The sequence below is a fragment of the Paramisgurnus dabryanus genome, chromosome 12, assembly GCF_030506205.2.
Source record: "Paramisgurnus dabryanus chromosome 12, PD_genome_1.1, whole genome shotgun sequence".
Classification (NCBI taxonomy): Eukaryota; Metazoa; Chordata; class Actinopteri; order Cypriniformes; family Cobitidae; genus Paramisgurnus; species Paramisgurnus dabryanus.
Genome location: NC_133348.1, coordinates 1383527 through 1401661, shown reverse-complemented (window position 1 = coordinate 1401661; position 18135 = coordinate 1383527). Strand labels below are relative to the sequence as shown.

General features: G+C 35.7%; 1 protein-coding gene across 1 annotated transcript; it reads right to left on the bottom strand.

Moving 5' to 3' along the window:
• Positions 1-218: 218 nt before the first annotated feature.
• Positions 219-16991, bottom strand: opn5 (opsin 5). Its single transcript, XM_065255725.2, has 7 exons — positions 16592-16991; positions 12127-12280; positions 8228-8347; positions 6357-6527; positions 4371-4705; positions 3998-4239; positions 219-2281 (listed from the first exon to the last, which is right to left on the bottom strand). The coding sequence occupies exons 2-7, from the start codon at positions 12248-12250 to the stop codon at positions 2218-2220; spliced, it is 1056 nt and encodes a 351-aa protein (XP_065111797.2). The 5' UTR covers positions 12251-12280; positions 16592-16991; the 3' UTR covers positions 219-2217.
• Positions 16992-18135: the final 1144 nt, after the last annotated feature.

Genomic DNA, 18135 nt, shown 5'->3' with positions numbered 1-18135 from the left:
CTACAGTATAAAGGAGTTAGGAGCAGTGTAAAACATGTTAAAAAGGCACATAGCAGCAGCTGACCATACTGATCTTCCTATATTAATGGATTTTATTTATCAAAAAACATTGTTTTTATGTGTCATTACATAAATATACTACCTACACATTTTGGTGCGATATATGAAAATTGTTAATCAATCCATTTCTTGACTATTAATTAGAAAAAAAAATCATTCCTTAATGTATTTAAATGACTCAGTATGAACTTCCAGGAACTAACTGAAGTCTCCATGAATCATGTGACGGCCAAGCTTTTAGGGAGGGTTAACTGATGCTCCGCCTAAGCCGTCTAGCTGATGTCATTAGGGAAGGATCAACATTATCTCACGAGAATTCATACATATTGTACGAGTTGGCTAATTAGTATTAATTTATACGACCACATTTGTGAGTTTTGGTATGATTTGCATTGACCACTGTGACGTCGGGGTTAGATGCAGGGCTCGGATTCGTTGTTGTTTTTTCATGAGAATCATACGATTTTTGCACGATAAACTTATCATTAGCCAACTCGTAAAATATGTACGATTTCTTGTGAGATCAGGCTGGAAGGATCGTCACAAGAGGGCGGAAGTACATTTACAGATTTTGATTAATGTTTATGAGGGCACATAAAAAAAAATTGTGACCCATACGGATAAATTGTTTGTAATGAACAATGCAATAGTTCATTAAAAAGTAAGAATTGTCAGTTTTCATTTCACAGGATCTTTAAGCGTTCTCACAACTAAGTTTATTCTACTGTTTGTCAATGGGATCTTATACACTGTGACTTGGTTTCATAGACAAGGCTTAAGGGGGTCGCACACTGGACGTGCAGCTCATCGCAGCGCCGTTCTAGAAAAATCTAACACATTGTTTTCTATAAGTATATGCACACCGGCGCCAACAGGTGGCGCCTATCCGCGGCGCCCAGCTACGACTCAGGAAGTTCCTCAAATCCCTGTTGCGCCACTCAGATGGTTTAACATTAAATAACATCATATTCGTCCCAAATCATTAACGATTAACATTGGCTGCTAACGTATATTTTGCATTTTGAAGTAGACGCTATCTGACCAAGCTCGCGCTATTTAATGTGCATTTCGGTGTATGACACCTCTGAGTTGTCCTAGACGCGACTCAACGCGGCGCGTCCGGTGTGCGACCCCCTGTAGATTACACCGGAAGTAAGCTTTAGGTAAATTAAGATATTAAAGTAGTTGTTATAAATGTGCCTTAGAAAAATAGCATCTGTGGTGTGCATCATGAGAAAAAACAATAACTTTAAGATGTCAGTGCAAATTGTTAGGACAATGTCCTATTTTGGTCTAGGACTAGACCTAAGCCTTGTCTATAAAACTGGGCCTGAGTGTTTATACAAGCTTCTTAAGCAGATTACTTGATGGAGTACATGTTCACTAAAAGCCCTTGGAGATCCAATTTGCAGAGGTAAGTGGGTCTCTCAGTTATTTTCAAGAAAATGTACCCTTAACCTTGCGCTTGTATTGCTTCACGACTTCCATTAGCTCAAATCTCAAGTCATATGTTTTAGAAACTTTCATCCGCACACTCCTAACAACTTATCTGTACCAACTGTATATACTTTAACATTTGACAGTAAAGGGATTGTCTGCTTTTATGTGGCTTATTAAAAACTAATACATTTAAATACATCTTTAAATGATACTGTATGTATAATCATTGCACATCACCCAGCTTCTCAGTGCTCATCTGTGTTTGATAATGCAAAATGCATTCAATACATAGTCTTAGTGCTATATCCAGTGTAACAAAGTACACACATGTTTTCAGTTGTATATGTGTAGGTTAATGTGCTCATGTGTGTGGTCAGTTTTCATTATGTTTAGTCAGTGTACAAAAAATAAATGAGCCATGTTATAGCATTTGTTTTAAACTGTCATACTACTGTACAGGCACATTAGCTATTTGAAGCAGATCCTCTATTGAATTGTTTTGTGGTGCTGTAAATATGCAGTGCTTTAAATTAAAATAATTATACAAAATAATAAAAATACACATCTTTACCTCTTACTTCTTCTATTGAAAGCAGTATAGTGGATTACATCAGTGAAGTTAAGAAGGATGGAAATCGTTGATGTCTGAATTGTAAGATCATAATGAATGTTGCACAGTGTCCTTTCACAAGCCTGTTGTGAGTTTCGGTTATTTCCTTATATCTCCATTTGAACTTCATGAGCTGGTCTCTCCTTCAGGTTTGCAGGGACGGTGTAAAACCTGTATAACAAAACAATACCTTTTAATTTAAGCAGCGGATATTTAGCGATGCTTTAAGTTATTTACATTAAAGGGACACTCCACTTTTTTTGAAAATATGCATTTTCCAACTCCACTAGAGTTAAACATTTGATTTTTACCGTTTTGAAATCCATTCAGCTGATCTCCGGGTCTGGCGCTAGCGCTTTTGGCATAGCTTAGCATAATCCATTGAATCTCATTAGACCATTAGCATCGCGCTAAAAATAACCTATTTTTCCTATTTAAAACTTGACTCTTCTGTAGTTACATTATGTACTAAGACCGACAGAAAATGCTGCGATTTTCTAGACAGATATGGCTACTATACTTTCAATCTGGCGTAATAATCAAGGACTTTGCTGATGTAACATGGCTGCAGCAGGCGCACTGCCCGATAATAGTCTCCTTGGTTACTTTCAATGGCAGGGGACTATTTTTGGGCAGTGCGTAATATCACTTACATTACATCTTAGTACACAAAGTAACTACAGAAGAGTCAAGTTTTAAATAGAAAAAATATTGAAACTCTTTGGTTATTTTTAGGCGCAATGCTAATGGTCTAATCAGATTCAATGAATTGTGCTAAGCTACGCTAAAAGTGCTAGCGTCAGACCCAGAGATCAGCTGAATGGATTTCAAAATGGTAAAAATCAAATGTTTAACTCTAGGGGAGAAGGAAAGTGAGCTTATTTCCAAAAAAAGTGGAGTGTCCCTTTAAGTGACAGTATCAGCATAGTCTTGGCGATATGCTATTTACAGTGTGTGAAAATATATTTTTTTATAAATATAATTATCAAATATGAAATAAGTGTAAATAGTAATTTTTTTACATTCCCCGGCAGCTTTTTTGTGATTTTCACAAAAGTTTCACAAAATGCCTTCCAGGAAAATTTTCTTCTACAAATATATAAACATACAAATATATAAATTGAAAGAACAGACCCTCTGCTTTCAAACAAACAAAATGGGAAAAACGTTTTATCCTATCTTGGTTTGTTTTTTATAGTCTCTTTTATATGAGTAGATTTCTAAAATAAAACACATTTTAAGCAAAAAGCTGAAATAATTGCATTTTTGTAAAGTATATTTTGTTAGAGATCACATTCAGAGTAATTATCAAAAGTTTAAAATTAATTAAATTAGTTTTGATTCAGTTTTTATAAATTGGGTAAGAGCGGAATTACTGTAAAAACTCATTAGGAAAGTGTCATTGGCAGGGAAATGTTTTCTTTTAATTGACGAGATAACTTGTCAATGGCGGAGAAAGAGTTAAATAGATGCTGCAAATAGCCCTCCTGATACAGACCTCTAACCATACCCAATAAAAAATATAATTCCGAAAAAAAGTTGACTTTATTTCAACCTTTTAAACACTTCCCTTATTTTTTTTCCAAAATTAAGGCTTTTCGATGTGAAGAGCGAGGTCGGCAAAAGGTGGATTTGAACCATCAACAGTCATGTGCTTTACAGCTTACACACCATAGTGGTCGTTGTATTCACCTTGTGAGTGTAAAGAGCATTTGCCAACAAGAGAAGCTATTTATTGTTCAAAGTTACAATCAATTCCTAATAAGAGGTACTTTATTTCAACTTTTCAAACATTTTTATTGACAATAAAGGCTTTATTATTATGCAGGATAATAATAAATATGTTATACTTCACACTAACTATTCCATTATTAGGTATACACATACCTTGAGGACTTGTAATGTTTCCTTTTTTTATTCCAAGATTGAAAGCAGAAAGCACATTTCTTCTTGCAGTCGATGACCTGATAGATGATTGGATTGTACATGGCAGCGGATTTGGCAAGAAGAGTTGGTACAACGGACACTGGAATAGGCACTGAATCAGGCTCTCCAAAAGCAGACACCACAGACACCACAGCATAAGGGATCCAAGCTATTAAAAATCCTGCACAGATCAACATTGCCACCTGGAGGATCCAAACAGAATCACATGGAATACCACATTTGCATTTCTCTATACAACATTGGTTCAAAAATATAAATAAAATAATGGTTTGCATAAATAATAATAGCACGGGAAATGATGTAGGATGTTAACCTTAGTCAACTTCATCTCCAGGTTGTTACTGTTCTGATTCCGTGTGTCAAAATGAGAGATTTCTTTGGCTGATGACTTCACCTTGAAGATGATCATGACATAAGAGAAGACGATAATGCCGGTGGGGAGGACAAGGCAGAAGATAAGCATGCACATAACAAAGCTCTGTCCGGACACCGAGGCCTGGGCCAGCCACCAATCCAGAGTACAGGAGGTGCCAAACGGTTCGGGTGCATAGTTACCCCATCCCAACAGAGGCATGGTGGCCCAGAATGCACCGTAAAACCAAGTGAACATCACTAAGAGAATAGCGTGGCTCCGCTTGAACCATGTTCCTGATGACAAAGTAAAAATATTATATACATGCATGTCAGGCAAGATACAAAGCGATAGATAAACATCATTAACATCAGGAAGTAAACTGAACACTGTTGTTTTGTTTCAGTGTTTTATAATTTTACTTACATATAATATACAAGTATATAAAAATAATGATTACTTTGAAAATAAAAAATATATACTTAAACAAGTTTATTTAACTAAGTTTGTAGGAGCATGGTCATGTTATCCAACCAATCAGCGCAAAGAGGTGTCTATGTACAGGGTTCCCACACCTTAGTTAACTTCAAACTCAAGAACCTTTCAAGGACTTTCCAGGTGCAATACCCTCAAATTCAAGGACTAAATGTGGGGACACATTTCAAGTGAAAGCAAGGTAACATCGTGTTACCTTTTAAGATACATTGTTACAGTTCCCTTTCGGGGGAATTTGCGCTGCATCACTGTGATAAAACTTTGGGGATGCCTCCAGGGGTAAGTGCGTCTGAATGCGTATATCAAATTCAACCAATGGTGAGGCTTAACAACAAAGGCAGGGTGGCTATCTGAAATATTGCCAAAGACAGTGTTACAGGGACGCCGGAAGTATGGCAATGGAGACTCAGTGTCTCGTTCCCTTCTCAGGGAACAACAGTTACATATGTAAACCCGAGATGTTTTCATGTGTCAAACACAACTATGCAAAAAAGCATTTTGGTATGAATCAACATTCGCATACAGAAGAAATTAAAGAAGCATTTAAAGCGTACAGTTTAGCGCGTGTGCTTAAAAAGTCTGGAATTTTTATGATATTATCTTACACTACACAGGGAATAATATGGAATTTCTCCAGAAAACATCTTGCATAAAATAGATTCAAGCACCTGTATCTATGTATGTATATTTTCAAAAACTTCCCAGGGCCTTGAATATTTTCCTCCAGATTCACAAACTTTTAAGGATTTCAAGGACCTGTGGGAACCCTGTAGCTGTCCCTCATCTCTGTCCCGTGACAGTTTTCGCAGCATCCCCCCTCCACCCCATCGCCACACTCTCAGCTAGTGCATCTATCCCAATTAATATGAATTGTGAATAATTATAAATAAGCAAGAAGGGGTAACATGTTTGCAGTTAAACATTCAAGAAATTTCCTAAAGATTTAAGGAACTGTATAAACATTAAGCAACAAAGATTAAAGGTTGAGCCTGCAGATGCAATGCTAAAAAAGAAAATGGATGAGATTATTTACTTGAAAGAGTAAAAAATGGGACTAAATGATTTAAGTAAGCAACAATATAGGAGAGATTTTGTTGTATCATGAAATATATTAAGGCTAAAGGGCATTGTTAGGAACACGATACTTCACTACAGCACTAGCCTTGAGTACCTCATTGCTTTTAACACACAATATTAAAACCCAAAAAAAATTATTAATGCAACTTTTATGAAGTAAAATTATTAAAAGCTTTCTTCTTGCTTAAAAAAGACTCCCTTACTGACTGTGAACAGCAGCAGCAAAGACTGGTACTTATAATTTCATAATTTTTTGAAGTCTAGTAATGGAGGAAATGGGGATACGGACTTATTTAAAGTGAAAGGACTTCCAAATGTCCTGTATTTGTGAAACGTGATGTCATAGATCAGCCAATTTTCAAAAATGCTTCTTACCATATCTTAAATGACAGATTTTCAGGTAGCGGTCTAAGCTGACGATTGTCATCGTAATGAGACTTCCACATCCAAAGAAAAAGCCGGTCCAGCCATAGAAGCGGCACCCGACCCAGCCGAAGAGCCAACGATGGGAAAAACTAGACACCAGAAAAAATGGCTTTCCAAAGACTGAGAAAACAAAACAAAATAGGAAAATATTGATTAAACAATATTTTAATATTTCTTCATTTAATATTTTTTTATTTTATTTTATTTATGTTTCTTTTTATTTCGTTTTTTTTTTTTTTCAGTTTTTATTACACCTCAAACCTTTAAATCCCAATGTTAGGGATGCACCGATACTGGTATTGGGTATCAGCCTCGATACCACATTTTCTAAAGTACTCGTACTCGTTAAAAGTCCCCCGATAGGGATCGATACCACGGTCTGAGAAATGTCTATGTTTGAGTGGCGTGTAAGGGGTTAATGCCTCTTGTGTTGTCCAAAGAGGCAGAGTTTACAACAAACTGGAAAACTAGTCCCTTGTTTTTTTGTTAAATTATATGACTAAAGCTGTTACCTGTAAATTTAAATCATGTTTTTTATTAAGTACTCGGTATCGGTATCGGCAAGTACTGAAATGCAAGTACTCGTACACGTATTCCAAAAAAGTGGTATCGGTGCATCCCTACCCAATGTTACATCTATTAACGCCAGTGCTGAATTTTAACAGTTCACTCAATCATAACTGATCAAGTTCCTACTGTATCTCTTCCCTATTTCTCATGCCTGACCATGCTCCTTGTGCTATAGCCTACCAAAGAATCAAAGGATTGCTTGAATAAAACCATATAATTAGTTGTTAAATATTACTGTCAAAATTTTCTAGTTTACAAAGTCAAATTAGCTTGAGTCTCTTCCACAAGCTTGTATTTGGAACAGGCAGGCAACTTAAAATTGATTAGGTTTATTAAGAGAAAGCAGTTTCCCCAGTGTATCCTAAGATGCTGGGAAAGTCATCAGCCTCTTGTGACCCAGTAGAAGACAAGCCGGTATGGATGGCAACAAAACTAAAGTCTATAATGGTCCACATAGTGGTACTATGTTTATTTCTAACAAACTACATCAGCAAAGATGTAATAGATTCTGTAACTTATACACAACCAGGTCTTTCATAGTGAAGAATGACATCACCGATCTAACAGACCAAAAGTATTTAATTATAAATGAACACTGAGCAGTAAGCAGCAGGATATCGATTTTATTACCACACAGAGCTGAAGCTGAGGTGTTGTAACTGCACGACTATCCACTAGGAGGGTCTAGAGTACAATTATGAATAAAAATAACTAAGGAGTGACTGAAAGATATCTGACATAGATGAGGCTTTTCATGTTTCACAGTTTATAAGATGCACATATTCAATTATGAAAATGATTAAATTTTCATTCACTTTTGTAAGCAGTGCCAAACCACCGTTGGCTGATGTATATTCAGAACATAAAGGCCAAAGGACAGAACAGACTACAACTTTGAGGCAGTTTCCCGGACAGGGTTTAGATTAATCCAGGACTAGGCCTTAGTTATTTTAGGACAATACTGGTGTGCATCTTGAGACAACACAATGGCACTGATATTGAAATGACAGCAGCTCAAACATGCATTTTAGTCTGGGAATAGGATAAGCCCTGTCCGGGAAACCGCTCCTTTATCTTTAAAGGTTTTAAGAAAATCCAACTTCGAAAGTCTAGAAAAACCTTTCTAGTTTATTTCATGTAAACAGTGAAACATACATAACCTCAAATGAATTCTTTGTCTTACACTATTATAAATCATTGTATAGTTTTTATATAACAAGCACATATGACAAATCAAATCATGACCTCACCTGATATGCCGAAGTCAAGTACAGCGAGATTCAGAGTCATAAACTCTGGCGGCTTTAACTTATTTTTTCGTGTGATGGTCTTAAAGATGACATAACCATTTCCAGTGGCACCCAAGATACCTGTAAATAAAAGTGCAAGAAGATTACCAAACAGTCTTAGAAATGTCAGATTTCTACATTAGTACGTAATTTCATATTCTGGCCTGTTAACTCAGCTGACTGACCTACTACAGTAAATTAAGTTTAACAGATGGGACTCTGGTAAATTTAATAAACTCATATGTCAATTTTCAGCAGTCCACTATCCTCATATGACCATGAAATGATGTGACATACATTAAAATTACTGATACATTTATGCAGTTTATATACAGAGATATAACATACATTCTATAAATATAATGTATGCAAATGCTCATATTTTATCAAGATATTTAACAAGATATTAACTTTTTACCTACAGTATAGTTCAACTAAGTACCTGATAAGAAGAAACCATTTACAGTATGATATCCTATACAGAAAAAAAGATTGGGTAACATATAATTCGATATATCCATTAAAAGATGTATAGAAATTTCTAGGTCATATAAGAACACTGAAGCCTTGGCAGAAAGTAAGAAGTAGGAAACAGCTTAACCGGTGGATAGGTGAACTGCGCAAGGCATTTTTTCAAAAGCATATTGGCAAAACAGGACAACTATTTCTAACACTGATAAAACTATGCAATGAATGCCCATCTCTGTCATTCTATTAAAGATGGCAAATAACTGCCTCTAACAGCTTTTAGATTTCAGTTTTAAGATGCTTCATTGGCATGACAAATATTTGTATATTAATTTTGCCGAAGCATTCCCAGCTAGGCAAAAGAAAGCCTGCTTACCTCATTTGTTCTGTGCCAATGCAACTGTATGGTATTTAAATTAGTCTGTAAAGTAATTTACAGTAATATTTTTTTCATAAATATTTTTTGAGATCAAACAATTATTGGCAGATGCTAGAGGTGCAGGATACCTGTTAAATACCTCATTTTTAGTTGAATTGTTTAAATATATAGCCCGCTGATTCTTAACCAGGGGGCCATGCAGGGCCCACTGGAGGCTTCAACAAACTTTCAAGTGGGAAATCTCAAGATTACTTATTATTTATATATATATATATATATATATATATATTTATACAACAGTTCTTTCTGGTTCTCGAATCTGATTGGCTAAGAGCTATGCGATATTGTGCTGATAACGGCACTGTAACCGCTTCACCTTTCGTATTATTCCGCCACCTAGTGAATGGAGGTCCTAAGCAGGCTCATCTCTAAATGGAAAAACACAGACGCGCTGTTTTGAATCACTCTCCGTGTGTCTCATTAGTTTACTAGCTCATAAATCAGTCTGTGAATCCCCAATCGGAAGTTATTATTCCGTCAAAGATCAGCGCTCTTGGATGTTACGTTAAAGTTAATGGGAGAAATGTCTTGTCACATCGTGTGGACGATTAACACTTGGAAAGAGGAATATAAACACTTGTTTTTTTCTGGAGCTATATCTTTTATCAGAACGCGAAAACACCGTGGAAATGCAGGTAAGCACCGCAGCTTTTAAATGTGGACATTGATCATTTACTTTATCGTGACGTGACTATTAAAACATGTTATGAGATATCGCCACTGGTATATTTATAAGCAGCATGCAAAACATCTCTCTGACACTTATAAAAAAAAAAAAACGTTTTATATACTGTAGTACTGACAAGAACAAAGTTTAATAATAATAATCGAGTGCTCGTATCGCGTTAAGAATAAATGAGAAAGCAATAGTAACGTTATACAAGTATAGTTTTATTAACTTTTACCTCGCGCCAAAACAATAACAACACAAAAGACACTAAATATGAATAAAAAACAAGTAATAGTTTGATCATGACACCAAATACTGCTGATTTGATCTCATTTTGACGATCATAAACAAACAAGGCCAACATGAGAGCCAGGGAATCCCTGTCAGAGATGTAGCCCAGAGAGGGCGGTGGTCAGCGGGGCGAGTGAACACTGACGTCCACTCATGCTTTGGTTCTCAGTCGTACCGAATCTCAGTAAGCAAACGTTCAAACAGGCGCTATCTTTACTAATCGACTGCAGATTTAAATATAATACATATACATTCTCGACTGAACTAATCTTAAAACTACACTTTGTGACCAAGAAATGGTAATATAAATTAACGGTTTTTCCGTCCATTGAGTTGTTATGAGCTTCAAAGCAGCCGAAAGTTGCTATATCACACTCCTACTCGAGCGATATTGCTTATATCTTTTAAGGACATTTAGGGTGTGTGTACACCAAAGCATTTAAATGTGGCTAAAAATGTCCCACCTTTTCTCCATTGTGATTGGATGGCTAAGTGAAAAGTGACATTGACGAGCATTTCAACTCTGGGCACTCAGCGGTAAGGGCGGAAAAACTTGAGTGCTGGCACTCAGCGCAGACAAAATCTGCCTTCTGCTGCTGATATTAAAAAGCATAGCGTGGCACACAAGCCCTGAAAAGTGAAGTCAAAACATCTCGATCGCCCCCTAGTGACTGGTCCTTGTATAGGTCATAAACCCCGCCTCCCCATGTTATTCAATGGGACTTGAGACCAACTAAACAATTTAATTACACTTCAAATATCTTTTTTCCGCAGCTGGTTTCTGTCATTTACTATAGTTTTTATACCGCTGATGTATTTTGAAGTGTTTGAGTTTAAAATAAGTTTGTTTTTAGTTAATTATTTAATGCTATAAAAACGGTGGTGTGATGTCATGATTGACAGCTGTGATAAAGGCATTCTGCAAGAGCGAGGGCAGGGCCTTGATTTTGCGGCTTTACTTCCTGCTCACTACTGCGCAGGACTGGTCCGAAATCACTACTGCGCAGACTCAAGACCCAAGATGTCAGCGCCATATCGGGACACTGGCGGCTTCACTTTTCACCAATGGAAGAGAGCGAACGGGCATCGTCCATCTTTTTTTACAGTCTATGTTGAAAGCATACACCGCCTGTAAGTGCAAACAACTTGGTGTACACGCTCCCTTAGGTTAAAGCTAATATTCGTGTTCCTGTAGCTCACGTATTAAAAAAACCTGTTAACAAATGGAAAAGAAACATTGTAAATATTCCCCCAAAATACACTTTAATATGTATAACAAGATGCATGAAATACAGAAGTGGTGTAAAATGTGTATATGTATGCAAAGTTGCCCTCATACATACATATTTGCAGAACATGCACTCCTATTTGGCCTTGAGTAAGTTTTTGTTAATGCTGACAAAAGCTTTACAGACATTTCTGAAAATTTGCTATTAAGAAATGACAAAAGAAAAATAACAAAAAATTACAAAAATGTCAGGTTTTCTGAAAGCCAAGGTATATTTGTAGCAATACTTAAACAATACACTGTATGGGTCCATATTAGTTGTTTTTCTGGCAAAAATCATTTGGATATTAAGTAAAAATCACATTTCATTTAGACATTTTGTATATTTCCCATTGTAAATATATAAAAATGTGTCATTAGTAATATGTTTTGTATGCTATTTTCTCTCTTTTTTTGCACTCTCAGATTCCAGATTTTTAAATAGTTGTATCTAGGCCAAATGTTGTCCTATCCTAACACAACATACATCAATGGAAAGCTTTATTCAGCTTTCATGATGTATAATAAAAAAATTAAATTTCTGTGGTCCACGATCACAAGGGTAATTAAATCTTCACAAAATCGGTATTTCCCAGTCCACATTTATAACAAACCAATACACCCACTGCTTTAAAGAATACTGAATCCTTTCCTTAATTTGCAATTGAACTGATCCCAAGATTGCTAAGTGAATTTTATACAAGGCTTCAAGGCTCCATGCTTACCAACAATAAGGATGTAGATTGCAGCCACTATGTCGGCTTCCTTAGACAGCTTGGATGCAAAGGGATCTCCTCGAAGAAGATAATGTGGAACATAGCCTGAGGCTGCTGACGTCTCATTCTCCATTAGGAACACTGAGAAATACTATGACCTTCCCTGGGGAATAACAAAACATGTTTAGATTAAACACTACAACAGAGTCGTGTCAGTGAGCTCGAGTTGATGCATAAGCTGGAGTCCCATCACAGCCAATACCTTGAAACTTCTAGATGGAGGTCTACTAACCCTATCATGTCTTATTGGCTTACTGCAGACACCTTTGTCTTTATAATCAATAAATATTGAATGCTTGTATGTTCCTAAGCAGCATTAAAAGGAAAGAACAGGCACATTTTCTAGAACATGGTGATCAATGAGATGAGTAAGACATCTTCATTATTTGAAAGAGTCATAGATATAATAATGTTGAGATCTTCTCTGATTGGCTGTTTCTGCTGTAGCTCTATGTGTGTGTGCAAACAGACCTACGCATTTACTATTGCATTAATTATCGTGGATGTATCGCCTGCGATTATAAATGTGATATTGCCCATCATGCAGCACAGAAAATCTATCTCTCCAGATTTGTGTACAACCATGTTTTTTGTTTACCAGATAGCAGCATTTCTAAGCATACAAGGAGAACAGAAAAACTGATTGCATAAAAAATTATCTCTTATGAGACATCCAAAAGTTGTTTCACAATAGAAACTAAAACAACACTTGATTGAGTTTTTTCTGAACACATCGTTGGCTTCTGTAAGGCTTCTGGTGGATTTATAAAGAACAAACAGCAGGCTTAAATTAATGAGCATTCACTGTGCTCTCTGGTGACTGACATGCAGATTTTAAAATCATCTCCCGTGAGATCAGAGATGATGCTGCATCAGTCACACATTCACATTTTGGTAAGAAGGTTCTGCAACTCCTTACATGTAATAGGAGAGTATTACAAAAATACTGGGATTACAAAACCAAAAACCCTCTTCCACAAGTATCTGTAGTTTTCTAGACTACATAATGTAATCTAATGAAGTGGATAAAACCCCTAAGAGAGAATTACTTAACTGTGAAAAATATGCAAATACTTCCTGCCAACATATTTATATGATCATGCTTTAAGCAGATTTTATTCTGTGCCATTTTTAATTTTGTGAAAAACCTGCCTTTTCAAATTCCTCATACACGGTTTATCTGAATGGCATTCAATTTTGTAGGTAGGATAGAGCAACAAAAAGTATTTTAAATTTATCATAAAGGGATAGTTCACCCAAAAATGAAAATAATGTCATTAATGACGCTCATGTCGTTCCAAACTCGTAAGACCTTTGTTCATCTTCGGAACACAATTTAAGATGTTTTATATTTAGTTTGAGAGCTTGTTGACCCTTCATTGAAAATCTATGCACTGTATACTGTCCATGTTCAGAAAGGTAATAAAAACATCATCAAAGTAGTCCATGTGACATCAGTGGGTCAGTTAGAATGTGTAGAAGCATCGTAAATAAATTTTGGACAAAAAAAAAAAATTTGACTTTATTCAGCATTGTCTTCTCTTCCGCATCTGTGGTTAAAGTCTCTTGACTGCATGATGTGTTATCCTCAGACATGTTTGCAATATTTTTTTCCCAAACTTACAGCGTGCATCTTCCTCAGACTGTAAACGAAGCCCAGGCGCACAAAAAACAAACAAACAAAAAAACAGCTGGGGCGCACCACATAACACGTCAGCCACGTCACTGCAGTCCCGTGACTTTAGTCTCGCGCATACGCCTCACCACAGATGCAGACCTGTATCTTGGCAATGCTTTGGCATATGGAGGCAAAAGTGTGAAGAAATCATTACATTCATGACCTGAGGGCACACACAGTTTTGGCACAGAGCCACCTACTGGACCAGTATGTACCTCTAAGTACAAAGTGTACTTTTTGAAAAGGTACTTCCCCAGTGACAAGTTTTGTACCTTCGTGTACCTTTGTATGAGAGTGACCATGTTTGCTCAGAAATAAAGGTAGAAAAGTTGTCACTGGGACAGTACCCTTTCAAAAAGGTACAGCTTTGTACCCAAAAAGTGCATATATTAGTACTTCAAATGTACATATTGGCATTTAAAAGATACATATTTGTACCTAAATGATACATATTAGGACCTTTTTTAAAGGGTATTGCTCCAGTGACAGCTTTGTACCTTTATTTTTGACAGTGTTCTCACTTCTCTATGTTCACATAAACAGTTGCTGTTGTGTGTATGTGTCGGGTTAATTAAAAAGATAAATAAATTTGGTGTGTGCGAGTTGTCTGAACCACGGCTCTCAGTGTGTGTTTGCACCTGTGCATGCTTATGAGTGTGTGCAACTGTTTGCATGCACACTTTTGAGTTTGTGCATGGCTGAGCGTGTGTGTGCTTCTGTCAGTGCACATAATGGATCGAGCAAATCCGTCACCGATACCCGATCCAGAATTTATTCCATATTGAAGCCAATACCCAATCGGAGCACTCTGAAGTCTAATGATTTGTCTGTTCGTATGAACCTGCTTGGACCTCACTATTTGCAGGTATATTTTTATATTTACTACATCCACTAAAAACATAATTGCAGCTATATGTTATGTACTTTCTGTTATATAAAAGCAAAATCAACCTCCAGTCATCATGATGTTATTATTGCTCTACTGTATAACATCACAGAGTGATGATCAGACAGCAGCACTCATTGAGATCATAAGTTACGGCTTGCAGAGTCCTGCACACTTTTTGCTTTTCCTGGATCTTCTGCATATTTGACAACTTTACAAAACTAAAAGTAACATTCATCTTTTCACACTGAGGGCAATTGAATGACTCACACACCACTTGTATGAAAGGTGCATTTAGTGATTTTGAAGAAGATCGCACAATAAGAGCACAGGGAATGGAGGTCAGTGTAAACTGTTATTATTTTGTCTTTTGGGAAAAAGGCAATTATCATACAAATCCTCAGAAGGTCAAAAAGATAACAAGATCATTAAACAAAATAATACATTTTTTTAAATAGCCTACTTTTAATGGATTAGGTTGGAATTTGAACTTAGAAGCTGTCACTGGGGACAGTAGGCTATAAAGTACCATTGTTTCAAAAAGTGTAGCAGTGTAACCATCAGATTGAACTACAAATTTTCACCACTTACACTTAATAAGAGCAATAATGTGATTAGTCAAAAATAGCCCAGTGAACAGCTTAACTGCTCTTTTAGAGGAATCAGAGTTGCTTTTGACTGCTGTAATGGCTGGTTGGTAACCACAATGTCAAGTTTCTGTCGAAATTCAAAGGGCGAATATTTCAAAATAATACATTTACTACAGTGAGAAACCAAATGTAAAAGACCTTTTCTGCTATAGTATTTTTGGGTATAACCGTAACACATAAAATATGAAACTCTATTTCTGATTTGAATTATTGAACTGATTTAATGATTTCCTGAATAAATTCTAATCATATCTATGCTGAACTTTGTACAACATCAAACCACTACAGATGATATCAAAGCATAGCTTGTGGCATGTCTGCACGTATGTATGGTAGCATTGTATTAGTCATCACATGAATCTGCAGTCTATAAAAGGTCTTTTATATATTAAAAACAGTGAAGTGATTTATACCTTCAATAATGGATGTTTTATTTAATCTGCAACAAAGTAAACAATAATCTATTATGATTTTTTAAATATATATATTTTGTCTTGCTTTTTAACAGAATTATCTAAACATCCTTAAAACAATATATATTATATATTGGCACTAACACTGAAGTCTTGATAAAATAATTTTATGAAGTTTATGAGAAAAAAAATCATGTTCATCTTTTTTAAATTAGATTATTTTTCTTATCCCCCTGGAAAACAGCTTTTTCTTGTTTCAAGCAAAAACAACAACAACAAGTAAATTTACTTGTTTAAAGAATGTTTAATTAATTGTATTGGAAAACAAGATTAAAAACGGTAAGAAAATATTCTGCAGTCCTTTCTTGTCATCCCAGTGCTTGTGTAATGGTTATTGAGCATCTTTTATAATAGACTACGCAAGAGTGTCTGTGGAGATCATTGCGGTTCAAATATATCTGTTTTCTAAATTAAATACGTATTTTACCAATAAATCAACAATATTAATTGAAAAATGTAACTGAAAAGAGGGCAAATATAACAGTGATATGAAATTTACTACAATAAAGTACGCAATACATGCTTTAGTTTATCTGTCGTCTCTATAGACTTCATTTGCTTCACTTATCATTTATAAGAACGAGGAACTTTTTACCAGAACACCAAAACAAACTAAACACATAACAGAGATACATGCGCGCGCGACGATGCAACACGCAACTACATAACGAACAAGTGTCAGTGATGTCATTCAGTCACAGTGTCAAATATAAATGCAAATGTTTACCTTACTGTGAATGTCAAAGCATCGCGGTGAATTTGAGCACTTCTGCCTCTGTTTTGGTGTAGTGTTAAAGTAGAGTTGATAGGCTCTTAATGATGTTACGATTCACACGCACACTGCGCCGGTGATGTCTGACTTCTGTCTCAGGTAAAATTTTTTTTTTTTTTTTTTTTTTAGAAAAATCCTTTAAACTACAGCTGGGAAAGCAGTCAGTTACAGAGTTGTGCTGGTGTGAAGTGGCTGCATAAAGTTAGTGACGGGTTCCATCAAAAAATCCATTCAAACCTGGTCGGTTCCCTCCACCAGAGTCTGAGCACCAACAACAACCAACATGGTACTTACAAAACTGATGGTTAAGGTCCCGCCCCCTTGTATAAGGTGGGCGTGTCAATCATGTGGTGACTACATAAGTATTTATAAATAAAACATATTCAGATCTTCCCTTGTTTATGTCAAAATTCACTTCTATTGGCAGATACATTTTAATAATTTAAATTGTAAAAATTCAAGAAATTTAACCTTCCAAGTTTTTTTTGTCCCACATGAAAGAATACTACTGCAGTTTCCTTTAGTATTTACTAATCTGTAAGGAAACACCTATTATAGGGTTTTGAATCTTATTTAAGTAAATATTTCATGTGGGGTGGGATAAGGTTAATGCAGCTAAGAATATATTAATCTATAAATTAAGCAGCTTTAAATTATAAAACAAGGTTTTGATTTTCCACATTGTAACACATGCATAATTTTTGTCAAATCAATATATATTTACATGTTACTTTCACATAAAACAATAAGTTAAACTAATCTAACTTGTTTTTATAAGTAGGTTGAATTGACTTGCAAAACCAAGTTGTTTTAACTTCGTGCTGCAATTTTTTTTTACATTGCTTGGGTTAAAAAACAATGACTAATTATCACTTTGGCAAGGGCCAGTAATGTTTTGTTTTCCTTTTTTTCCTTTTTTTGATAATGTATTTGGCACAATCCAAATTATCTCAAGTTCAAGCTATAGTCTACATAGTTTTACATGTGTTCCTTGGGAATAAAACCCATGACCTTTGCACTGTATCACAATGCAATACCAGATAAGCAGCATGGGTCTGCTACTGTATTTGCGGTAAATGCAACAAGAACTGAAAACTCTTGATTCATTAAACATCCTCATACATTTTGTGATCTATCATCTTAGTAAAATTGGCATCAATGGATTGACAAAGCAATTTTTTAATAATTATTATTTGTATTGTACCAACGAAAAAAATATATAACAGAAATGTCATAAACTTTTTAAACACACAACACTGGTTAAAATCCACAAAAATTAATAATAAAAGGTACAGCATCTCAGATAATTGCAGTCTTTTCAGCTGCTAAAGAAACAAACTATACAAGTATGTACAGTATCAACTAGTTGATATTTTGTTGATGCTCAGGGGATGCAGGTCACAGATGTTGTCTCCCTTCCATTAAAACAAGCACTGGTCAGCCTGTCCTAACTTAGCACAAATTCACACGACCTTTGCTATGTTCATTCCTTCTGTTCA

What these genes read in the sequence shown, in the direction of transcription:
- opn5 (XM_065255725.2), bottom strand. Translation starts at nt 12,250, where the DNA reads ATGGAGAATGAGACGTCAGCAGCCTCAGGCTATGTTCCACATTATCTT. An exon ending in ACTTGACTTCGGCATATCAG is followed by an intron (nt 6,528 to 8,227) that starts GTGAGGTCATGA and finishes TTGTTTTCTCAG; the next exon opens with TCTTTGGAAAGCCATTTTTT. An exon ending in AAACATTACAAGTCCTCAAG is followed by an intron (nt 2,282 to 3,997) that starts GTATGTGTATAC and finishes TTTGTTATACAG; the next exon opens with GTTTTACACCGTCCCTGCAA.